Source organism: Lichenostomus cassidix, chromosome 21 (genome assembly GCF_008360975.1).
Source record: "Lichenostomus cassidix isolate B80296 chromosome 21, HeHo_3.0, whole genome shotgun sequence".
In the NCBI taxonomy this organism is placed as follows: domain Eukaryota; kingdom Metazoa; phylum Chordata; class Aves; order Passeriformes; family Meliphagidae; genus Lichenostomus; species Lichenostomus cassidix.
In genome coordinates this window covers 5,423,746-5,446,631 of record NC_139501.1, presented here as the reverse complement: position 1 = coordinate 5,446,631, position 22,886 = coordinate 5,423,746, and the positions used below count along the sequence as shown (strand labels likewise).

Here is a 22,886-nt window from a genome sequence, read left to right as displayed (position 1 = left end):
CACTTGGGGACCCCAAAGATGCCAGGGGACCCCACTGTGGCTCAGGGACCCCTTTGATGCCAGTGAACCCTGGTAACGCCGTGTCACCCCCTTACTCCCAGGGTCCCCAGTGCCACCCCTCCACAGTGCCCCCTGTCCCTGTGCCACCCACCTGAGCCCAGCTCGTAGCGGAACTCAAGGTGGCCACCGATCATGGCCAAGGCCACAAAGTCCTCGACAGGGGCGGCTTTGCCAGCACTGAAGAGCAGGAGCCCATCTGGCGCCAGGGGTAGGAACTCGACCTCCAGCCACAGCTCGTGGTGCACGTTGGTGAGGGGTGGGTATGAGACGAAGGCTCCCTCCTCATCGAAGGACGGCACGTTCACCACCTCACCTGCACATCCCAGTCAGTGCCCAGCATGGGACCCCCAGCTCCATCCTCAGGGTGGGACCCCAATATGCATCCCCAGCATGGCACCCCCACTCCCTCCCCAACCTCCAACCCCACCGTGGGCCCAATGTCCAACCTGATGGTGAGATCCAGCCTACATCCCCAGGTTGAGACTCAGCCTCCATCCCCCCGGCACTCATCTTTCCAGGCTGATGGTGATCTCTGTGCCAGTGTCCATAAGGTGGTACCCATCCCCATGTCCCCAGGGTGGTCCCAGCCATGTCCCCATTTCCCCAGGGTGGTCCCCACCCTGTCCCTATGTCTCAGGATGGTTCCAGCTGTGTCCCTGTGTCACTCACCCTCGGTGCACCTCTCCCCAGTCTTGCCCAGGTGGCAGCGGCAAGTGTAGCCCTGCCCATCCGGCCGGTTGACGCAGGTGGCATCAGGTCCACACGCCTCTGTGAGGTGACAAGCCATGAGCACCCATCCGGGAGGGACCCTGGGATGACGTCCCCATGGAGGGAGTGGTGTCACCTACCTGGGTGACAGTGCAAAGCCTGCGAGTACTCGCAGTTGCTGCCAGTGAAGCCGTGGGGACATCGGCAGATGTAGGTGCCACTCTCATCACCCTGGCACACGCCGCCATTCTGGTTAGGGATGACACAGGTGTCAGCAGTGGGCAGGGATGGGTGGGCATCACCTCCTCCCCTCCATCCTGACCTGGCACGGCCGTTCCTGGCAAGTTGGACAATTGGTGACACCATGTGCCTGCAGGTCCATGTCCCCAAAGGCCACCTCCTCCCCTTGGATGCGGAGCTGGCGCACGCAGCCTGCAGGGTGGTTGACATGGGCAGAACTGTCACACAATGCCAAGTCCCACCCCACCCCTGTGCCCCCCAAAACCAGCCACTCACCCATGAAACCCTGGCTGAGCCCTGTCTTTGTCACAGCACCGATGTCGGGGTACCCCCCGAGGTAGAGCTCCTCATTCAGATCCAGCCCTTGGAATTTTCCCTGCGGGCACAGGCAGGTGAGCACCACCTCCAGCACCCTGACCCCCACCCGACACCCATCCCCACCCCCAAATCAATACCTGGGAGGTGCCGTTCACTGCAGGGTGCCCTTCCAGGCCCAGCGAGCCCCAGGTGAGATTGCGGAGCAGCCGCACAGTGTGGTACTCGCCCAGCCGCAGGGCCGTGGGGTGACGGATGGTGGCCATGCCTGAACCGGCATCAAACCTGATTTTTTGGGGGTACAAGGGGTGTGGGTGGGTGCTGGCACCCATCTCCTACCTCTCCCACAGCACCCACCCATAGGTCTTACCTAAATTCGGGGCGTCCACCCACCAATCCAAAGGAGATGAAATCGGCACCACTGTTTTTCCTCTGCCCATTGTAGAGGAGAAGCCCTGAGGGGTGGCAGGGGATCAGGTGGGGATCCTGAGGTGGGGGTCACATCCTAGGGGACCCCAAAATCCTCCCAGGATGGAGGAGAAATGCCCCATAAAGTGGAGGCTCCCAGATGACTAGAGAATGGGAGATAAAGGAGGGCAAGGGGAGGGGGAAGGGAAGGGAAGGGAAGGGAAGGGAAGGGAAGGGAAGGGAAGGGAAGGGAAGGGAAGGGAAGGGAAGGGAAGGGAAGGGAAGGGAAGGGAAGGGAAGGGAAGGGAAGGGAAGGGAAGGGAAGGGAAGGGAAGGGAAGGGAAGGGAAGGGGAAATGATGGAGGGAACATGAAGGGGGACACAGGGGACACATGGGGGACACAGGCTCACCATCAGCAGCATCAGGTCGGAAGGTGATGAGGATCTCAAACCTCTTGTAGGCGTCCTTGATGGTGGGCAGGGGAAGGAAGGAGCGGGGCGACTGCCCAAAATAGGGGACCACGTGCTCTGCGGGGATGGGGGGTCAGGAGGGATGGGGCATGTCACCCCCAGCTCCCATCCATCTGTCTGTCTGTCTGTCTGCCCTCACCTTGGACCTTGAGCACGTAGTAGGCTGTCTGCTGGCCGCGGTGGTTGGCAGCCACACAGGTGTAGACACCAGCGTCCTCGGGGCGCACAGCTGGCAGTGTCAGCACATTCCCCTGCACCCTGGCACCTGCCGGCAGCTCCCCCTCCAGCTGTGGCACAGAGGGGAGGGGGGTCAGCACCCACAAACAGCCCTCACACCACCTGCCACCCCCACCCTCCACCCCTCCATCGCACCTTGCTCCAGGTGATCTCTGGCAGTGGGAAACCGGATGCCAAGCATGGCAAAACAGCCGCTGATCCGATGGACACCTCCTTCACCTCCGGCTGCCCGGCGATTTGAGGAGCGGCTGGGGACGCACGGAGGTGTCACCACCCTGCGGTGACACAGTGTGTGCCCCCACCTCCGTGTCCCCATACTCACCTTGCACATGGAGGATGACATGGGACTGGACGGTGCCCACGGCGTTGGTGGCTGTGCAGCGGTACTGCCCGGCGTCTGCCCGTTCCACCTGCTCGATGGTGAGGGTGCCGGCGCGGACCAGCACCCCGGGGCGGATGCGGCCCCCCACTTTGCTCCAGGTGACATGGGGACGGGGTTCCCCCAAGCCCAGGCACTCCAGCTCCACTGTTGTCCCTGCCAGCACTGTCTGCACCGCGGTCCGGATGTTGATCAGGGCCCTGGGGAGAGCTTGGGGGGACAGTGGGGTTTTGGGGTGAACCCTTGGCACAGGGAGGCATTGCGATTTGGCACCAAAGTGGGAGATAGGGAGAAATGAGGTTCCTGAGGGGATGGGGAGAATTGAGGTGGCTGTGGGAATGGGGAGAGATTTTGGAGTCCTCATGAGCATGGAGAGACATGAGGGGTACCAGGGTGGTCCCTCCACAGGTATGGGAAGAGATAAAGGGACTGGGGTGTCTGTAGGTGTGGAGAGAGATTGATTGTGACAGGGTATCCACAGGCATGGGAAGGGTGGGGGGTATTGGGGTGCCTGTGGGAATGAGGAGAGATTTGGGGTCACCATGGGCATTGGGGGTGATGGGGGGTATCAGGGTGCCTGTGGGTGTAGGGAAATGGAAAGTACTGGGGTGCCCCTCGGTGTGGGGGCATGGGGGACCCGGGTGCCCTTGTTTGTGGGGGACAGATCAGGGGGTGCACATGTCCCCTGGTGCCAGGGCGATGCTCCTACCCTGGATGGTGAGGGTGGCCCTGTCCTCCGCCTGCCCGCCTGGGGCACTGGCCCGGCACACGTACACGCCCTGTGCCCCTGCCGCCAGCTCCGGCATCCTGCAGGGACACAGCCACAGTGAGGGACCCCGCAGGGGGCCAGTGGGGGGGTTCCCACTTCCCTGTCCCTGTCCCCCCATCCCCCGTTCCTTACCGCAGCACCCCATCCCGCACGCTGTGGGTGGTGGGCAGCTCGCCACCTTCCTTCAGCCACTCCACATGGGCACGGGGATCCCCAGAGACAGAGCAGGAGAACTCGGCTGTGCCACCCACCCCCTTGACGAGGCTCCCTGGTGTCACCTGCACTACCAAGGGACCACTGGCGATGTCCCCACCTTCACCGGCGTCACCTGGAAGGGATGCAGAGCCCCAGTGGTACCCAGTGGCCCTTGCATCATCCATGAGGGATGCAGAGCCCTGGTGGTACCCTGTGGCACTGGGATCATTCGAACAGGGATGCAGAGCCCCAGTGGTATCCAGTGGCACTGGGATCATCCATGTGGGATGCAGAGCCCCAGTGGTACCCAGCAACACCGGCATAACCTGGGTGGGATGCAGAGACCCAGTGCTACCCAACAGCACCACCCAGGCAGGATGTGGAGCCCCAGTAGCACCTAGCAGCACCAGGATTGCCTGGGCAGGATACAGAACTCTGAGGGTACCGAGCAGCACTGTCACCACCCAGTGCAGAGCTCTGATGGTACCCCAGTTCCCAGGCTGGGGATGAGCTCACCATGAACAGCCACACGGGCGAAGGCCTCGGCGGTGCCGACGCGGTTGGTGACGCGGCAGCGGTAGGTGCCGGCATCGGCGGGTGCCGCGGGGCTGAGGCGGAGGAGGCCGGCGCGGTGGACCACACGTGCCGAGAGGCTGCTGTTCACCTTGTCCCAGGTGTAGTGCAGTGGGGGTGTGCCGTGGGCCAGGCACTGCACCTGCAGCGTGTCACCTGCCTGCACCGCCGTGTCCTCCGGGAGGATGGTGGCATATGGAGGTGCTGCGGGTGGACAGTGCCGTCAGCCAGGCTGGGGCCAGGAATGAGTCATTGCAGGGCAGGGAGGGTGTCAGTGAGGGGTATAGGGGGTGATGGAGATGGGCATGTTTTGGGATGGATGAGAGCTCTATGGATCCATGAGGAAGGGGTAGAGGGAAGAGTGTGAGAGGAGATGCAGTTATGGGTGGCTGAGTGATGGATGAATCCACCAGGAAGGAAGGAAGGAAGGAAGGGGTGGGTGGATAGATGGATGGATGGATGGATGGATGGATGGATGGGAGAGCAGAAGTGGAGAGGGACATGCACAGGGATGGAACAAGCAGGTGGACACATCCACAGGAAGGGATGGGTGATGGAGCTTGAGAGGAGCTTGAGATGAGGAGGAGTGCTGGGATGATGCAAGTATGGTCCCATGAGAAAGGACTGGATGTGAGGGTGGAAGTGGCAAGGAAGGACAGGCAATGGCCACAGCAGAGGTGGTAGGAGGAACCCAGGGGCACCCCAAACCCCTGCTGTCCCCTCCTTACTCTCCACATCGAGGGTGACGAAGACTTCAGTGGAGCCAACAGGGCTGCTGGCATTGCAGATGTACTGCCCTGAGTCCTGCTGCGCAGCACGAGGGATGACTAGGCTGCCGTTGACCACACGGTGCTGCCAGGGCAGAGGTGCCCGCAGCTTCGACCACTCGATCCGGGGTGCTGGGTCACCTATGACCACAACGTGCCCGTCACCGTGGTGTCAGGTGCCACTCAGGACACTCCTTCTCCACACAGTCCTTCCAGCCTTTCCGTACCTCTGGCCGTGCAGTGCAGTGTGGCGGTTTCCCCAGCCACCACGGTGACAGTGGATGGTGCGGTGACCTCGGGAGCCCCAGGGTGCTGCTGTGCTGACTCCACGCTGACATCCACCCGTGCCTGCGCTGAGCCCAGGGCGCTGTGTGCTGTGCACACGTAGGTCCCAGCGTGCTCCAGCTTGGCTGGCGAGAGCTGGCGGCAGGGGGGACAGGGTGAGGATGGGTGCCAGGCACTCTCCAGTGCCCTGTGGTGTCCCTGGGTGTCCCCTCACCTGCAGGATGGCCTGGCTGTCCATGTGCAGCAATGTTTGGTGCTCCACCTTCTGCCGGGAGCCCAGTCGGCTCCAGCGCACCAGTGGTCGTGGCTCACCCCGGCCCAGGCACTCCAGGCTCAGGGATTTGCCCTCCTTTACTGTCACGGGGCCTGGTGGCATCACTGACACCGTGGGGGCACCTGGAGAAGTAGGAGGACATTGGGGTGGGTATGGTGACACCACCATGAAGGACGTTGGCCTAGCCATGGGGGCACCATCAGCCTGGGAGCATTGGGAGCATGGGAGGAAATGGGCACAAGGGTGAGGATGGGGATGGGGACGGGGACACAACATCCCAGGACATCTGAAGCCCATGGAGGATATCAGCATGGGGATGGAGGACACCACAACCCATGGGGCCCCTGGAAGGGCACCAGCATAGGGACACAGGCACCACTACTCCAGGAACACCTGAAGCATGGAAAGGAGGTGGGGATAGGGATACCATCATTCTAGGGGTATGTGGATGACATGGAGGACACCAGCATGGTGACAGGGAGACCACCCTGAGGGCACCTGGAGCACATGGGGACGGGAATACCATCACTCTGGGGACACCTGGAGACTGGGACAGGGCCACCCTGGCCACCTCATACCTTGCACCACGAGGTTGACAACGCTGCTGGCGACGCCGAAGCCGTTGGAGGCCACGCAGTGGTAGGCACCCTGGTTGCCCACGTGGGCACTGGTGATGGAGATGACTGAGCCATTGGCACTGATCTTCACGTTATCTGGGCAAGGAGGAGCCATCAGCACCAGGGCCACCCTGGGGACTGCGCCAGGGCCACCCTGGGGACCACCATACCTTGGAGGTGTTGGCCAGGCCCCATCCGCCAGGTGATGTTGACGGGCCGAGCACCGTCGTGGACACGGCACTTGAAGGAGGCATCTTCACCTGGTGCCACTGCCATGCTGTGTGGGTCGATGGAGATGATGGGGCTCTGCAGACCTGTGGGGACAAAGGGACAGAGAGGCCATGAAGTCACTCACATCACCCATCTCCCCCCAGCAGCCTCCCTCACCCTGTGGCTGCACTCACGGTAGCTCGAGCTGTCACGGGAGGTGACGGTGACAGAGACAGTGGCCTCGCGGGAGACGCTGCCTAATTCAGCCCGGCACACATACTCCCCTGAATCGGCTACCGAGAGCTGTGACAGCCGCAGCCGGGACCCTGAAATCTGGGGACATCATAACAGAAGGTGGTGGCATCACCCAGCCATGCATAGACACTGCTGTCTCCCACTCCACCAGTGTCCCCACCTACCTGGTGCTTGGCTGGGAGGGTCCCACCACGCTTGTACCAGGTGATGGTGGCCTGTCCCTGGCCAGCCACCACGCAGTCCAGGTCTAGAGTCTGTCCCTCAGTGACAGAGGATGCCGAGGACTCGATGTAGATGGGTGGTGTAATGCCAGCAGCTGCATGGGCAGGGTTGAGGGTGAGTGTCCCCAGTGGTCCCTGACACCAGTGGGGACCTCTCCCCTGAAGGGTGGCACTCACAGTGGGATGGGTTGGCTCCATCATCGATGGAAACGATGAGGGACGTCTCCTGTGTGACACCACCTGATGTCACCCGACACACATACTCCCCTGAATCGGCTGCTGTCACCTGGGGAATGCGCAGGCGGGTGCCTGACACCTGGAGGGGACAATTAGGGGACAAGTCAGCACCATAGAGCAGGAGATGGGACAAATTCAGGGTGACCATCCCCTGTCCCTTACCTGGTGGCCAGTGGGCAGGGAGCCACCACGCTTGTACCACGTCACGGTGGTGGGGCCAGACCCTGCCACCACGCAGTTGAGGTCCAGCATCTGTCCCTCGGCAATGGCCGAGGACAGGGACTCGATGCGGAGGGGCTGGGTGATGCCAGAGGCTGGGGGAGGACAGAGAAAGGGAACGTTTATCACCAAGGTGACACCTGACTGTCCCCAAGCGCTGCCCTCTCCCTCACACTCACTGTAATAGGTGCCAGCGCTGCTGGGCACGGTGACAATGACAGATGCCTCCTGGGTGACAGTCCCCAAGGTCACCCGGCACACGTACTCCCCTGAATCAGCCACCGCCACTTGGGCAAGGCGCAGGCGGGTCCCCGCCACCTGGGGAGGTGACAAGATGGGGACACATCAGTGCCTGATGCGGAGCTGTGGCCTGCAGGGTGAAGCCACCTCCCCTGTGTTTCACCTGGCTGTTTGGTGGCAGAGCCCCCCCACGCCGGTACCAGGTGACATGAGGGTGACCCTGTCCTGCCACCATGCAGTTGAGGTCCAGCGTCTGTCCCTCGGTGACAGCAGCAGACGAGGTCTCGATCCTCACTGGTGGTGTGACGCCGACAGCTGGGGGTGGCAATAGGGTCAGTAGGAGCACCACTGTGTCCTCACCATGTCCCTGTGTCACCTCTCACCCATGCCAGTACCGTAAGAGGAGCCAGCGCCAGTCTGGATGGTGACAATGAGGGACGTCTCATGTGTGACACCGCCCGATGTCACCCGGCACACATACTCTCCCGAATCGGCTGCTGTCACCTGGGGGATGCGCAGGCGAGTGCCTGACACCTGGTGGGGTGACACAGGTAAGAATGAGGACATAAACCCCTCAACACCCCCAAAAATCCCTTTTCCACCACAAAATGCTCCTTGATATCCGCTACCTGGTGCTTGGCTGGGAGGGACCCCCCACGCTTGTACCAGGTGACAGTGGCCTGTCCCTGCCCTGCCACAATGCAGTTGAGGTCCAGGGTCTGTCCCTCGGCCACGGAGGAGGATGAGGACTCAATGCGCACCGGAGGGGTGACACCAACGGCTGGAGACAGAGACAGGACAGGAGGGTCACCCCAAGGACTTTGGCACTGTCCCCCAGTCCCTGGTTTCCTCCTTCTGCCCCCACTCACGGTAGGTGTTGGCACTGCTGGGCTGGATGGTCACCATGATGGAGATCTCCTTGGTGGTGGCCCCACTGGTCACCCGGCACACATACTCACCCGAGTCAGCTGCTGTCACCTGCAGCAGCCGCAGCCGGGAGCCAGACACCTGTGGGGAGGGGACACAGGGGTCACTGGGCCATCAGCACTGGCAAGGGGTCATCTGGGATTGCACAAGGCTACTCAAGCCTGCTTTGGGCTTGCATGGGCCACCTGGGCTTATATGGGGTCATTTGGGCTTCCTTGGGATCATTTGGTCTTCCCTGGGGCCACTTGGTCTTCCATGGGGTCACTTGGGCTTCCATAGTCATGGGGTCACCTGGGCCTGCCCAGGACCAGCCAACCTTGCAGGGGGTCCCAAGGACTTGCATGGGCCACCTGGTCTTGCCCAGAGCTGTGTGTCATCCTTGTCCTCCCCCCTTGGTGACATACCCGCTCTGTGTCCCCTACCTGGTGCTTGGCTGGGAGAGTCCCCCCACGCTTGTACCAGGTGACAGTGGCCTGCGCGGGGCTGGCGATGACACAGTTGAGGTCCAGGGTCTGTCCCTCAGCCACAGGGGATGACAGTGATGAGGACTCAATGCGCAGGGGGGTCGTGCTGCTTGGGGCTGGGGACCAAGATGGATTAGAGATTGTGACCATGACCATGTATGACCCTCCCAGGGACACCGAGAGATGGACATGCGCATGGGTGTCTTCCTCAGTGAGCCCCAGACCTGGGGACACTGTGGAGCAGTGTCACCCCTCCTGGGAAACCTCCCATGTCCCCTGTCCCCACTCACGGTAGACAGCGGCACTGCTGGGCTGGATGTTCACCATGATGGAGGTTTCCTTGGTGGTGGCCCCGCTGGTCACCCGGCACACGTACTCGCCCGAGTCAGCTGCTGTCACCTGCAGCAGCCGCAGCCGGGAGCCAGACACCTGTGGGGAGGGGACACAGGGGTCATGGGGGCCACTTGGGCTTCCATGGGGCCACGTGGGCTTGAATGGGACCACCAGGGCTTGCATGGGCCACCTAGGCTTGCCCAGAACTGTGGGTGAACCCCATTCATCCCCCTTGGTGACATCCGCCCTGTGACCCCTACCTGGTGCTTGGCTGGGAGGGTTCCCCCGCGCTTGTACCAGGTGACAGTGGCCTGTGCAGGGCTGGCGATGACACAGTTGAGGTCCAGGGTCTGTCCCTCGACCACGGCAGAGGATGGCGAGTCAATGCGCAAGGGAGTCGTATTGCCTGGGGCTGGGGACCGAGACAGGAGGGTGACACCAGTGACACCAGTGACCACAGCAGGGCCTCACCAGTAAGGGCATGTGAGCTACAGCTCAGTGCTGTGACACATGGGGACCCCCCGCTGGCACTGCCACCCCCTGACCCCACTCACAGTAGGCGCTGGCACTGCTGGGCTGGATGGTCACCATGACTGCGCTCTCCTTGGTGGTGGCCCCACTGGTCACCCGGCACACGTACTCGCCCGAGTCAACTGCTGTCACCTGCAGCAGCCGCAGCCGGGAGCCAGACACCTGTGGGGAGGGGACACAGGGGTCACCAGAGCCACCTGGGCTTGCACAGGGCTGCGCATCAACCCTGGCCACCTTTTGCGTCATCACCCTCTGCGTCCCGTACCTGGTGCTTGGCTGGGAGGGACCCCCCACGCTTGTACCAGGTGACAGTGGCCTGTCCCTGCCCGGCTACGATGCAGTTGAGGTCCAGGGTCTGTCCCTCCGCCACGGTGGATGAGGACGCCTCAATCCGAACAGGGACACCTGAAGCTGGTGGTCCTGCAGAGGAGGACAGAGCTGTGACCACCCGTTGAGAACCAGCATGTCCCCTCCAGTGCTGCTGAGCCCAGTCTCACCATAGGATGAGCTGGATGCAGCCACAACGGTGACAACAACAGACGCCTCCTGGATGGTGGAGCCCAAGCTCGCCCGGCACACGTACTCCCCTGAATCAGCCGCCGTGATGTGGGGGACACGCAGTCGGGACCCTGAAACCTGCAGATGGGGACACACTTGGGTGTCACACAGCAGGGGCAGGGCAGGGTTTGGGGTGCTGCCCACCTTGCTGTGCCCTACCTGGTGGCCAGCAGGCAGCGAGCCCCCACGCTTGTACCAAATCACGGTGGCAGAGCCAGGTCCTGCCACCACACAGTCCAGGTCCAGGGTCTGTCCCTCGGTGACAGATGGGGACAAGGACTCGATGCGGACGGGTGGTGCTGCCCCTGTGGGGAGCAAAAGGAGGGACATGGGTGAATTGTAGCCACCCAAAACTATCCCCAAACACCGCTGGTGTCCCCCACCCTCCTCACCTGGCACCACGGCTACGTCGATGGCAGCATGGGCTGTGCCAGCAGCGCTGGTGCCCACGCAGAGGTAGATGCCACCATCAGCTGCCGTCACAGCAGGGATGACCAGCGTGGCAATGTCACCTTGCTCGGTGCGGGACTGCGGCACAAAAGCAGGTGTCAGTGGTGCCTGTGGTGCACCCACTACCCCCAGAGCACCCAGGGGTGCCAGCACCCCGCTCACCTGTGGCGGCAGGGTGCCCCCCTGCTTCTCCCAGGTGATGGTGGCAGTGGGTGACCCCGAGACCCGGCAGTAGAGCCGCACTGTGGAGCCTTCCTGCACCTCTGTCCTCTCCGGGCTCACCTGCACCTGCGGGGTGCCCGCGCCTGCGGGGAGGGGGGTCAGGGCGGTGCTGGGGGGTGGGGGCAGTGGGGGTGGGGACAATGGACAATGGGGGGGACATGAGTGATGCAGACAATGAGGGTGAAGGGGACCATGGGATGATGGGGGTGATGGGGGACAATGAGAGTGATGGAGATGATGAGGATGATGGGGATGATAGAGATGATGGGAGTGATGGGGGTGATAGAGATGAAGGGGGTGATGGGGGCAATAGGAGCAATGGGGACAAAAGGGGTGGACAGAGATGATGGAGATGATGAGGATGATAAGGATGATGGCGACAATGGAATGATGGGGAATGATGGGATGATGGAGAAGAGGGGACAACAGAGGGTGAAAGCGAAAAAGAGAACTATGGGGATAATGAGAGTGACAGGGATGATGGGGACAATGAGGGTGATGGGTATGAACGGAGGGTGACAGAGATGGTGGTGATGATAGGATGGTGAGGATAATGGGGATAATGAGATGATGGGATAGTGGGGATATGGGGGATGAAGGGGATGATGAGGACGACAGGGGTGATGTACATGATAGCAGTGATGGGAATGATGGGGGTTATGGGGATGATGGAAATGATGGCGATGGGGATGATGAGGACAATGAGATGACAGTGATGATGAAGATGATGGGGGTGGGGATGAAGAGGAGAACGGGGTGACAGGGATGATGGTGATGCCGCTCACCTTGCACGTGGAGGAAGCCGCGGGCTGTGTGCTGCCCGGCACTGCTCCGTGCCCGGCACTCGTAGTGTCCCTGGTCGGCAGGCTCGACAGCGCCGAAACGCAGCGTCCCGCCCTGAACCACGGCCTGTGGCGGCAGCGCACCTGTGGGGACACAGCCTGGTGTCACCCCCGCTCGCCATGTCCCCGTGCCCAGTCCCAGTGTCCCCCCATACCCATACGCCAGCCAGTGGGCACCTACCGAGCCACTCGAGGGTGGGCTGGGGGTTGCCGGTGACCACGCAGCGGAACTCGGCCGGCTGCCCCGGTGCCACGCTCAGCTGCGCTGGCTCCACGGTGGCGGTGGGGGTGGCGGCGGTGCCGGCTGTGGTGAGACCCGGGGGGGCTCAGGGCTCGCTGGGCCCCCCCGGTGCTGTCCCCAGGCGGTGGGGCGGTGGGAAGCGGGGTGGTGTGTCATGGCTGGCAGCGGGGTGCATGGTGGAGCCCTGACATGCAGTGGGTGCAGGGAATGTGGGACCCTCAGGAGCCCCCCAGTGACTTACCCGGTCTGTGCCCCTCCATGAACTCAACAGGTCCATAGAACATCTGAGTCTTTGAGGCAGCTGCAAGAGGGGGAAAGTTTCAGGGGAGTGTGCCTGTCACCCTGGTGTCCGGGCACCAAACCTGCCCTCCACCCTGGTGTCTGAGCACCAAACCCTCCTATCACCTTGGCATCCAGGCACCAAACCTGCCCAAGGCCCTGGCCCTGCACCAAGTGTGCCCACCACTCCAGTGTCTGGGCATTCAATGTGCCCATCACCCTGGCATCCGGGCACTGTGCATTCCCATCACCGCAGAGCCAGGGTGGTGAGTGTGCCCATCACCTGAAGGACTGGGCACCGAGCAAACCCATCGCCCTGGTATCCAGGCATTGAACATGCCCATCACCCCGGCATCTGGGCATCGACATCCAAGTGGACTCATCAAACCCAGCATATGGGGGCCAAGCGTGACCACCACACCAGTGCCTCAGCCCTGGGTGTGCCCATCACCCTGCTGTCTGGGCAGTCAATATACCCATCACCTGGCGTTACCCATCACCCCATTGCCATCCCCACAGCGTCAGGGCTCACTCTGGACGTAGAGCGTGGCAGTGCCCTGGTCCATGTCCAGCATGTTGGAGCCAGTGCAGACGTAGACTCCAGCATCCTGGGGCCGCACCCCACGCAGCGTCAGGATCCCGTTGAAGTCCACAGCACCCGCTGGCAGCGTCCCATGGTTCTGCCTTGTCCACACCAGGGTGTAGGCAGGAGACTGGGGGGACAGACTGTGGTCACTGGGATGGGCACGTGGGAGGGCACATGTCCAGCTGTGCACCCAGGTGTGTCCCATAGAGCCACGCAGGGACTCAAGGATGCTTGAGGGGTCCATATGGGCACAGCTGTCCCTGTGCTCTGGATGTCCCCATGAGTACATCCTTGGGTATCCCTTTGCTCTGTGGGCACCCAGGGCCATCCCCACACCCTAAATGTCCCTGCACATGCCCAGGGGTGTCCCTGTACCCTGGATATCCCCATGGGCACCCAGGGGTGTGTGGGAAATCCATATAAGCACCCAAAAGCATCCCTGCCCCCGTGGGCATCCAAGGGTGTCCTCACGCCCCACATGTTCCCAAGGGCACCCAAAGGTGACCTTGTGCACCCTGTATGTCCCTGTGGTCACCCAAGGCTGTGTCCTGCATGTCCCCATGGGCACCCAAGGATGCTCACATGCCCTGTGTGACTAGGTGGGCACACAAGGGTATCCCTGTGCACCCTGCATGTCCCCATAGGAACCCATGGGTGTCACCATTCCCTCCATGTCCTGCTGGGCACACAGGGGTGTTCCCATGCCCTGATTGTCCCCATGGGAACCCAAGGATGTTCCCATTACCTGGATGCTCCTGACCACACCCAAGGGTGCCCTGCAGCCCCCTGCCATGCTGTGCCCCCTCCCCTCACCTTGCTCTTGGCAGTGCAGACGAAGGTGACGTCAGCGCCAGGCTGTACCCGCTGTACTCGCTTCTCCTCCACGGTGACGGTGATGGGCTTGTCGGGGGTCTCTGCGGCCACACAGAGAGCTGAGCCCTGCTCCTGCCCCCTTTCTCACGTGCCCTTCCCTCAGTGACAACGACCTACCGGTGACGATGACCTCGGCGCGGCTGGCGTTGGTGTGCCGGAGGTTGCGGCAAGAGCAGACGTAGACTCCGGCTTCGGAGGGCTGGATGCTGGGGAAGTGCAGCTCCTCGCCTGGCGGGGGCGACACGCAGGTGACACCCCACACCTTGGGGACACCCCAACGACCCCCCCGGAGCCACCCAGTACCTTGTCGGCGGCTCTGGGCACCCTCGGGGAGGGGCCGCCCGTCCTCTCGCACCCAGTGGTAGTAGAGCGGGGGCTCCCCGGTGGCCTGGCAGCGCAGGGTGACAGCGCTGCCCTGTGGCACCGCCGTGCGAGGCGGGTGGACGCGCACAGCCAGCGCGGGCAGGGGCCCCGCGGGGACACAGCCCTGCCCCCGCACTGTGGGGTCACCCGTGTAACCCGGGGCGCAGCTGTGGGGGACAATGGGGACACTGGGTTTGTCGGGGCGTAGTGGGGTGTGCATGGCGGGGATTGGGTGGGCTGGGGTGGGTGTATTGGGGTGAGCACATCAGGGTGAGTACATCAGGATGGGTATAGTGGGGTGGTGACTGTATCAAGGTGGATATGAGGGTGGTGGGCACTGTGGGGTGACTCTGTCGGGGTGAGGCCATCAGGGTAGGTGCACTCTGTATTGGGGTGCATATGTCAGACTGAGCCTGATGTCCTTTAGGATGCAAAGTTTGGGGTGATCTCATAGGGATGAGTACGTGAGGGTGAGTTTAGCAGGAGCACATTGGGGTGGATATATCAGGGTATTTTGGGGTGGATATAAGGATGAGCACTTTGGGGTGGGTATAAAGGGGAAGGCCATTGGGGTGAGTATATTGGGGTATACTGGGGTGCATAAATTGGGGTGAGCATATTGGGGTGAGTACATTGATCCTCTCTAGGATGCATATATTGGGCTGAGCTCATAGGGGATGAGCACAACAGGTGGGTACACCAGGAGTACATTGGGGTGGGTATATGGGGTGAGACCATCAGAGTGAGTATGTGGGGGTGAGGCAATGGAGGTGGGTTTTGGGGATAGGTATATTAGGGTGGGGTTTTGGGGTGGGTATATGGGGTGAGCCCATGGAGTGAGGTTTTGGGGGGCATATTGGAGTGGGTTTTTGGGGTGGCTATATGGGAACCAATCAGGGCAGGTTGGGTAGGTTGGGTATATGGGGGTGAGCCCATGGGGTGGGTTTTGGAGGGGTATTTAGGGGTTGGGTTTGGGAGGCGTATACTGGGATGGGTTTTGGGAGTGGGTATATGGGGGTGAGCCCACAGGGGCAGGTTTTTCAGGCGGGTTTTGGGGTGCCAGCAGCCTCACCGCTCGCAGTACTGCCCAGTGTAGCCTGGATCACAAGCGGTGCAGCGATACCCACCGCCTGCCAGACTCTCACAGGTCCTGGAAAACCTGTGGGGACAGAGCAAAATGGGGACACATCCCTTCCCCAGCACCCCCAGCCCAGCACTCCCACCCCAGCACAGTCACCCACTGGTTTTCGGGGTACGGGAGGGGACAGGCGCAGGGCTGGCAGTCCTCGGGCGTCCCAGCGGTGGCGTCCCCATAGAAGCCAGGGGCACACTGGTCACAGAAGTCCCCTGCCGTGTTGTGCAAGCATCCCTGGGGGATAGGGGGGCACAAATTGAGGGGGGTCACGGCTGGGATAATGCCACAGCCCCCCCAAAACGTTGGGAATGTGGGGTCTTACGGAGCAGGCGCCGCTCTCGGGGTGGCAGGTCTCTGAGTGGCCGTTGCACTCGCACAGCTCGCAGTGCCCCAGGTACAAACCACCCCCGGTGCGGGTGTAGCCAGGGGCACAATCCTGCAGGAAGGGACAGCGTCAGCATCCCCCAGAGCCCGGGGAAGGAGGGTGGGTGATGGTGGGGCTGGGGGACAGATGGGTGATGATGGGGGTCCTGTGAGGGGATGAAGAGTGATGGGATGATGCTGGGGGGATGCTGAAGGGGTGATGAGGCTGATGGAGGGTGAGGGGGGGCGACACTGGGGATGCTGGGGGATGCTGGGGGCTGAAGGGTGATGAGGAGATGATGGGGGGACTGGGGGATAGATGAGTGATGATGGGGGTGCTGGAGGTTGATGGAGGGTGGTGGGGGTGATGCTGGGGATGACAGGGAGAATGATGGGGTCATGAGGGGTCATTTGGGGTCATGGGGGGCGATGATGGGGTGTGATATGGGGTGTGATGGGGGATACTGGGGGCTGATGGGCAGTGATGGGACTGCTGGTGGTGATGATGCTACAATGACGGAGGGATGATGGGGGATAATTGGGGTGATGGGAGAGTTCTGGGGAGTGATGGAGGGTGATGAGGGGGTGGTACTCAGGGGGAGGATGAAGGGGTGGTGGGAGTGAGGCTGAAGGGGTGGTGATGGATTTGATAGGGTGATGAGATGATGGAAGGGTGATGATGGGGGGATGATGGAATGATGGGGGCAATGAGGGAAGGAGCGATGGGGGTGATGGAGAGTCATACTTAGGTGGTGGGGGGACACTGGGGTGGACGTGGGGAGGTGATGGGCGTATGGGGTGACACTGGGAGGGTCTATGGGGTGACTCTGGGCTCACCTGGCAGGACAGCCCATGGTATCCAGGGGGACAGCGACATTCCTCCACCTCGAGGGCTGGGGGCAGGCCGGGCTGGGGGGGCACAGCGGTGTCCATGGCCACATCAGCAATGGCAGCCACGGCTGTGCTCGTGGAGTAGGTGGCTCGGATGAGGATCTCATCCAGGTCAGCCAGTGCCATCAGCAGGTGTTCCCGTGTCGCTGGCTGCCCGTCTGGCCGCTGCCAATATTGCTGTGGGAACAGGGGGGTTAAGGGGGACACACTGTGGGAAAGGGGGACAGCAGGGACAAGAGCCACCCACCACCTCCTACCTCCCGAAAAATGATCTCGAAGGCCTGGGGGGTCCGCGGGGGCAGGTCGGGCTGGTAGGCCACCAGCGTGATGTCATTGCCCTGTGGACAAGGGGGACAAGGAGGTCAGGGGGTCCTGGTGTCACCCAGTGTGTCCCTGTCACACCCCAGCCAGCACCCCCATACCGTGATCTGGACGTCAGCGTCAGGCAGAGGAGCTCCCTGTCCTCCTGGTGTGTAGGTCAGGGTGTAGCGCAGCCGACCGCCGTAGGAACCAACCTGTACCAGATGGGAGGATTGGGATGGGATGGGATGGGATGGGATGGGCAAGGGGAAGGGGAAAGGGAAGGGGAAGAGGATGGGCATGACGGGACAGGGATGGGGAAGGTGATGAGATGAAATAGGGATGAGGAAGAGGAGAGGGATGGGAAAAGGATAAGAGGAAAGTGGAAGGGGGAAAAAGGGGAAAAGGAGAAAAGGAGAAAGAAAAAGGATAGGGATGAGGAAGGTAGGAGGATGGGGAGGGGAGGGGATGGGATGTGGAAAGAGGAGGACGAAAAGAATGGGGATGATGATGGGGATAGGGGATGGCACAGGACAGGGGTGAGAAAGGTGAAAATTATGGGGAAAGGGAAAGCAGAAGGGGCAAAAGGGAAAAACACGAGGTGAAAGGAGGACAGGGGAAAAGAGAAAAAAGGGAAGGGAAAGGGGAAAATGCCAAGGGGAAAAGGGAAAAGGAAGAAGAAAAAGGAATAGGGCAGAGACAAGAAGGTTGTGCCCACCCCACCTCTGCCAGTGCCCAGGGGTGCCCAGGGGAAGGGGTGCAGCCCCTGGCTAGACATTCCCAGGGATCCCATGGGCACCCCTGCCCTCCAGGGTGTCACCCCATTACCTTGTCCCCCTGGTAGGGGGATGGCAGCTGCCAGTAGTAGGAGTCGGGGGGGAGCTCCCCGAAGCGCTCGTAGGTCAGGTGGGGCTGAGGGTGCCCTGGCTGCACCCCAAAGCCACTGCTCACACGGGTGCTGCGCTGGCGATTCACCAGGGTGAACCCCTGGGCATCCCCCAGGGTGAAGGACGTCCGGATCTGCAGGATCGAGGGGTAAGCGGGGTCAGGGACACCTGGGGACATCCTGGGGACACGTGGGGACACAGGGGACACTCACAGTTCCACGGGCGTAGCTGGTGCTGGTGCAGTGCTGGACGATGCCCATGCAGAAGCAGGGCAGGCAGCCGGCCGGCTCGTCCCTGCTCAGGTGGAAGTGGTGGGGACGGCACGTGGCACAGTGGGGACCCTCCACGTTGGCCTGGGGGGGACACGGCATGGTGACATCTCCCTGTCAACCCTCCCGGGGTTGGGGACACACACACACAAGGCTCACCTTGCAGTGGCACTGCCCGTTGGCATCACAGCCCTCGCCGGTGCTGCCACGTGGGTCACATTGGCACTGCCCACCGGGGACACCGGGCACTGAGGGGTGACACACAGTCAGTCACAATCTCCCTTAGTGTCACCACAGGGGTCACCACTTTGTCCCCCCTATGACACTCACCTCGGCATGGCACTCCTCGCAGTGGGTCCCCCACGTACCCAGGTGAGCACCTATGGGGACACCCCAAAACGAGGCAGTGAGGGGGGGGTCACCCCAAAAACACCCCCCACCCCACCCTGGTGTCCCTGTCACCTCTCGCAGAGGCGCCCGGTGTGCCCCGGGGCACAGGAACTGCAGGTGGGCTGCCCATCCGTATCCTCAAAGCAGATCTTTGTCACCCTGTGGAGGGGAAAAAGGGACAGGTGACACTCTGTCAGTGTCCTCAGGGATGTGACAGACCACGGAATGGCACCTACTGGATGTCCCCATGGGGTCCATGGCAGGGACAGGGCTGGCAGTCGCCTGGGGTGCCGCGGGTGGCATCGCCGTAGTAGCCAGGTTGGCACTTGTCACACTGGGAACCCTCTGTGTGATCCCGGCAGCCCTGTAAGGAAAGGGGTGATGGCATCGGTGTCTCCACCATGGGGGTCCCTGGGGTGTCCCCTGGCTGTCCCCAGCTGACCTGGCAGACACCGGTGTCAGGGTGGCAGTCGCTGGCATGACCATTGCACTGGCACGGCTCACAGGTGCCCAGGTAGAGCCCGGCGGAGCTGCGGGTGTATCCGGTGTCGCAGTCCTAGAGGGGACACGGTGGCAGCAGGGTGGGACACGGCTCAGCGTCCCCACGGTGGCGGTGAGGGAACTGAGGATCTCACCTGGCACGAGGCCCCACGGTACCCAGGGGGGCAGGCGCAATCCTCCACCTCCAGCGCAGGCGGGCGGCCGGTGGCGTGTGGCACAGCCACGTCCAGGGTGACATCAGCCAGCCTGCGGGGCCAGAGGAGACGTCATCACTGCCTTGCCACGCCTCCGTGTCCCCTCCTGACTCCGCAAGGAACCCACCTGCTCTCGTCTGGCTGCTCCGAGTAGGACGCCCGGATCATGAACAGGTCCACGTCGGCCAAGGCCATCAGGAGGTGCTCGCGGGTGGCATCGTGCCCATCCGCTCGGCGCCAGGCGCCCTGAGGCACCAGGGTGACATGGGGGCTGTCATCCCCCACTGCACCCAGTCTGACCCTCCTTGGGACCCACTGCAACCCCCTGGGGCACCCAGTTCAGCACCCAGGACACCCAGTCTGATCCACAGGCACTCAATTCCCATGGCACCCCCCGTGGCACCAATTCCAATCCCCCATTCCAAAAAGCCCCCGTGGCACCCACTCTGATCCCTGGGTCCCCAGTCTGATACACCTTGGGACCCACTGCAACCTCCTACAGCACCCAGTTCAACCCTGCTCAGCACCCAGGACACCCAGTCTGATCAGCGGGCACCCAATTCCAAGCCCCACGGCACTTCCTATGGCACCCATGGCACCAATTCCAACCCCCATTCCAAAAGCCCCCATGGCACCCAGTCTGATCCCTGGGGCACTCAGTCTGACCCCCCATAGCACCCAGACCCCTCAGACTGACCCCTCGCCAGCACCCAGTCTGGCTCCCTCCCTCCATGACCCCTCCTGCTGGGTGCCACACAGAGACCCATCTCACCTCACGGATGGGCACAGTGATGGTGGTGGGGACACCAGCCGGGGGAGTGGCACTGGAGAAGTGCTCCAGGAAGATCCCATTGCCTTGGAGCAGCACGTCGGGGTGCCGGGGGGGTGAGGGAGCACCCGCTGGGGCCCTGTGTGTCACAGTGTACCGCAGCTCCCCGCCGTATGCTGTCACCTGTGGGGACACGCAGCATGGCTCAGGGTCACCCGCCCCCCGAGCTGGGCTCTGGGGACACGGAGAGGTGCAGAGGTGTCCCCTGGAGCAGCTGTGTCACCTTGTCTCCGGCGAAGGATGCAGGCAGCACCCAGTAGTGCACACCCCGTGGCAGGTCCCGGAAGGCATCAAAGCGCAGCTCCCTTGGGGACACAAAGTGTGGCATTGCTCCCACCAGCCGTGTGCCCGACAGGTTGGCCAGGGGCAGCGGCGCCGAGTCCTCAGAGCTGAGCAGCACCTGGGGGAGGGATCAGGGTGGGCATGGCATGGCATTACATGGCACGGCATGGCATGACAAAGCACAACATGTATTTTGTATGGCATGGTGCTACATTACATATAACGGCATGTCATGGCATGAAAAGGCATGGATGACACCACATGGCATGGCATGGCATCGCACGGCATCGCATGGCATGGCATGGATGGCAGGAATGACATGGATGACATGATATTATGGCATGGCACCGCACAACATGGCACTATATGGCATTACACAGCATGGCACAGTGTAACATATCATATCATGCAATGACATAGTAACTCATCATGACACAGTACATGGCATGGCATGGCACCATGTGGCATGATACGACGTATAATGGCACATAATGGCATGACACAGCAAGACGTGGCAAGGCATGGCACAACATGGCATGGCATGACACCGTATGGCCCTGGCACGGCACAACATGGCGCTAATGCTAAGCCATGGAATGACACAAGACAATGACAAGGCATGGCATGACACAGTGCCCTGGGGTACCTGGTGGCGGTGCCAGGCAGAGCTGGCACAGGAGCGGGACAGCCCCATGCAGAAGCAGGGCAGGCAGCCCGCAGGGTTGGCAGCGCTCAGGTGGAAGGTGCCAGCGGCGCAGGAGTCGCAGAGCCGACCACGGACGTTGGGCTGGGGGCAAAGGGTGCCAGGGTGAGCAGGGACATGGGTGGCACTGGGTGCAGTGGGTGGGATGGATGCTGGGGGGATTGGTGGGACTGGGTACCCCAGGGACCAGACTGGGTGTTGTGGGGAGTCAGGTTGGGTGCTCCAGAGGTCAGACTGGATGCCGTGGTGGGTCAGACTGGGTGCTGTGGTGGATTGGAGTGGATCACATGGGGGATGGACTGGGTGTCATGGAGCAAGGGGTGAGATGGGTGCTGGGGGAAGGACTGGGTATCCCAGGGAGCAGACTGGGCGTGATGGGATGGACTGGGTGCTATGGGGGGTCAGACATTGGTGCTGGGGGGATTGGACTGGGTGTCCCAAGGGTCAGACTGGGTGTTTTGGGGGATTGGAGTGGGTCCTGCTGGGAGGGTGGACTGGGTGCTATGGGGCAGAGGTAGGATGGGTGTTAGGGCAGGGTACCCGGGACCAGACGGGTGCAGTGGGGGATGGCAGCACCCAGCCCCCCATTACCCTCCCATTGTCCTTCTATTGTCCCCCCACTGTCCCCCCAAAACGTCCCCCCAGCCCCCTGTGCTCACCTTGCAGCGACAAGTGCCACCTGCCTCGTCCTGGCCCCCACGGGCATCACACTTGACGAGCTCCTGGCCTGCAGGCAGTGAGGGTGAGGGTGGGGGGCACCCATGGGTGGGGAGGGGACACCCCCAACCAGCACCCCTCTACTCACCGATCGGGGTGCACTTGCCACCTGGTTGGATGGGGTCTCCCTCGTAGCCTGGGGCACACCTATGGGTGGATGGGGGACAGGTGGGTGACAGGTGGGGGGTCTCAGGTGGGGTCTGTTACAGATGCCTCCTACCCACCTCTCACAGCGGCGGCCGGCATATCCAGGGGCACAGGCATCGCAGGTGGCCTGGCCATCCGTGTCCAAAAAGCATGACTCCGAGAACCTGCGGGTGACAATGACAGTGATGCCGGGGCAGTGATATCAGGGGATGGTCCCTGGGGTTGGTACCCACCTGCGAGATGGCTCAGTGTAGGGACAGGGACAAGGGTGACAGGCAGTGGCTGTGCCCTTGGTGGCATCACCAAAGAAGCCGGGTTTGCACTTCTCACACTGGGGACCCTCTGTGTTGTGCTGGCAGTTCTGGGAGGGGAACACAGGTCACAGGGGAGCAGTCACACCATGCTGTGTCCCTGTCCCCTTGTCACCTTATCACCCCCTCACTCCTTACCAGGCAGTGCCCAAAAACGGGGTCACAGGTGCTGGAGTGGCCATGGCAGCCACAACCGGAGCAAGTCCCCAGGTAGGGTCCCCTTGTCACTCGCTCAAAACGGGGAGCACAGTGTTGGCATGACAGCCCCGTGTAGCCCACGGGGCACCTGGGAACACAGAAATGTGATGGTGGCATCACAGCAGCAGTGGCACCAAGCCCGTAACTTTGCTGCCAGTGGTTACCTGCACTCCTCCACGTCACTGGCTGGCCCCAGGCCAGTGTCCCCAGCACTGGTGATGTCCATGGCCACATCGCTGAGCCCCACGCTGGCCATGCGCCCATCATACACTGCCCGGATGAAGATGCCCTCCAGCCCCTGCAGCACCAGCAGCAGCAGCTCCCGGCTCACGGGGGCACCCTGCTCATCCTCCCAGTGGTCCTGCAGGGACAGTGACAGTGGTGTCACAGCAGGGTGGTGGTAATGCTGACATCACCCAC

At 62.1% G+C, this 22,886-nt stretch overlaps 1 protein-coding gene across 4 annotated transcripts in view; it reads right to left on the bottom strand.

Annotated features, from left to right (window-relative positions):
- Positions 1 to 22,886, bottom strand: part of HSPG2 (heparan sulfate proteoglycan 2) — a 40,742-nt gene that overhangs the window by 4,781 nt on the left and 13,075 nt on the right. For 2 of the 4 annotated variants that reach the window (XM_085080193.1, XM_085080192.1), the window contains 68 exons: positions 22,631 to 22,827; positions 22,407 to 22,554; positions 22,191 to 22,318; positions 22,035 to 22,121; positions 21,899 to 21,957; positions 21,753 to 21,820; positions 21,037 to 21,177; positions 20,332 to 20,508; positions 20,052 to 20,231; positions 19,407 to 19,525; positions 19,220 to 19,331; positions 19,027 to 19,140; positions 18,821 to 18,948; positions 18,657 to 18,743; positions 18,525 to 18,574; positions 18,354 to 18,442; positions 18,138 to 18,278; positions 17,867 to 18,058; positions 17,161 to 17,253; positions 16,996 to 17,076; positions 16,685 to 16,915; positions 15,807 to 15,920; positions 15,591 to 15,718; positions 15,422 to 15,508; positions 14,290 to 14,516; positions 14,104 to 14,214; positions 13,927 to 14,027; positions 13,060 to 13,240; positions 12,490 to 12,549; positions 12,189 to 12,311; positions 11,951 to 12,091; positions 11,106 to 11,248; positions 10,886 to 11,021; positions 10,653 to 10,798; positions 10,433 to 10,571; positions 10,201 to 10,355; positions 9,959 to 10,097; positions 9,665 to 9,816; positions 9,362 to 9,500; positions 9,030 to 9,187; positions 8,550 to 8,688; positions 8,310 to 8,461; positions 8,076 to 8,214; positions 7,844 to 7,995; positions 7,620 to 7,758; positions 7,384 to 7,535; positions 7,162 to 7,300; positions 6,928 to 7,079; positions 6,703 to 6,841; positions 6,469 to 6,612; positions 6,260 to 6,394; positions 5,622 to 5,803; positions 5,350 to 5,542; positions 5,084 to 5,263; positions 4,299 to 4,559; positions 3,720 to 3,915; positions 3,528 to 3,625; positions 2,762 to 3,028; positions 2,575 to 2,687; positions 2,342 to 2,489; positions 2,143 to 2,259; positions 1,694 to 1,778; positions 1,464 to 1,608; positions 1,285 to 1,384; positions 1,091 to 1,200; positions 909 to 1,017; positions 730 to 828; positions 152 to 373 (listed from right to left, as the gene is read on the bottom strand). In XM_085080193.1, coding sequence (XP_084936319.1) covers positions 152 to 373; positions 730 to 828; positions 909 to 1,017; positions 1,091 to 1,200; positions 1,285 to 1,384; positions 1,464 to 1,608; positions 1,694 to 1,778; positions 2,143 to 2,259; positions 2,342 to 2,489; positions 2,575 to 2,687; positions 2,762 to 3,028; positions 3,528 to 3,625; positions 3,720 to 3,915; positions 4,299 to 4,559; positions 5,084 to 5,263; positions 5,350 to 5,542; positions 5,622 to 5,803; positions 6,260 to 6,394; positions 6,469 to 6,612; positions 6,703 to 6,841; positions 6,928 to 7,079; positions 7,162 to 7,300; positions 7,384 to 7,535; positions 7,620 to 7,758; positions 7,844 to 7,995; positions 8,076 to 8,214; positions 8,310 to 8,461; positions 8,550 to 8,688; positions 9,030 to 9,187; positions 9,362 to 9,500; positions 9,665 to 9,816; positions 9,959 to 10,097; positions 10,201 to 10,355; positions 10,433 to 10,571; positions 10,653 to 10,798; positions 10,886 to 11,021; positions 11,106 to 11,248; positions 11,951 to 12,091; positions 12,189 to 12,311; positions 12,490 to 12,549; positions 13,060 to 13,240; positions 13,927 to 14,027; positions 14,104 to 14,214; positions 14,290 to 14,516; positions 15,422 to 15,508; positions 15,591 to 15,718; positions 15,807 to 15,920; positions 16,685 to 16,915; positions 16,996 to 17,076; positions 17,161 to 17,253; positions 17,867 to 18,058; positions 18,138 to 18,278; positions 18,354 to 18,442; positions 18,525 to 18,574; positions 18,657 to 18,743; positions 18,821 to 18,948; positions 19,027 to 19,140; positions 19,220 to 19,331; positions 19,407 to 19,525; positions 20,052 to 20,231; positions 20,332 to 20,508; positions 21,037 to 21,177; positions 21,753 to 21,820; positions 21,899 to 21,957; positions 22,035 to 22,121; positions 22,191 to 22,318; positions 22,407 to 22,554; positions 22,631 to 22,827 — 9,409 coding nt within the window. The remainder of the gene's footprint in view (positions 1 to 151; positions 374 to 729; positions 829 to 908; positions 1,018 to 1,090; positions 1,201 to 1,284; positions 1,385 to 1,463; positions 1,609 to 1,693; positions 1,779 to 2,142; positions 2,260 to 2,341; positions 2,490 to 2,574; positions 2,688 to 2,761; positions 3,029 to 3,527; positions 3,626 to 3,719; positions 3,916 to 4,298; positions 4,560 to 5,083; positions 5,264 to 5,349; positions 5,543 to 5,621; positions 5,804 to 6,259; positions 6,395 to 6,468; positions 6,613 to 6,702; positions 6,842 to 6,927; positions 7,080 to 7,161; positions 7,301 to 7,383; positions 7,536 to 7,619; positions 7,759 to 7,843; positions 7,996 to 8,075; positions 8,215 to 8,309; positions 8,462 to 8,549; positions 8,689 to 9,029; positions 9,188 to 9,361; positions 9,501 to 9,664; positions 9,817 to 9,958; positions 10,098 to 10,200; positions 10,356 to 10,432; positions 10,572 to 10,652; positions 10,799 to 10,885; positions 11,022 to 11,105; positions 11,249 to 11,950; positions 12,092 to 12,188; positions 12,312 to 12,489; positions 12,550 to 13,059; positions 13,241 to 13,926; positions 14,028 to 14,103; positions 14,215 to 14,289; positions 14,517 to 15,421; positions 15,509 to 15,590; positions 15,719 to 15,806; positions 15,921 to 16,684; positions 16,916 to 16,995; positions 17,077 to 17,160; positions 17,254 to 17,866; positions 18,059 to 18,137; positions 18,279 to 18,353; positions 18,443 to 18,524; positions 18,575 to 18,656; positions 18,744 to 18,820; positions 18,949 to 19,026; positions 19,141 to 19,219; positions 19,332 to 19,406; positions 19,526 to 20,051; positions 20,232 to 20,331; positions 20,509 to 21,036; positions 21,178 to 21,752; positions 21,821 to 21,898; positions 21,958 to 22,034; positions 22,122 to 22,190; positions 22,319 to 22,406; positions 22,555 to 22,630; positions 22,828 to 22,886) is intronic. The other 2 variants (XM_085080194.1, XM_085080195.1) reach the window with 2 other exon arrangements.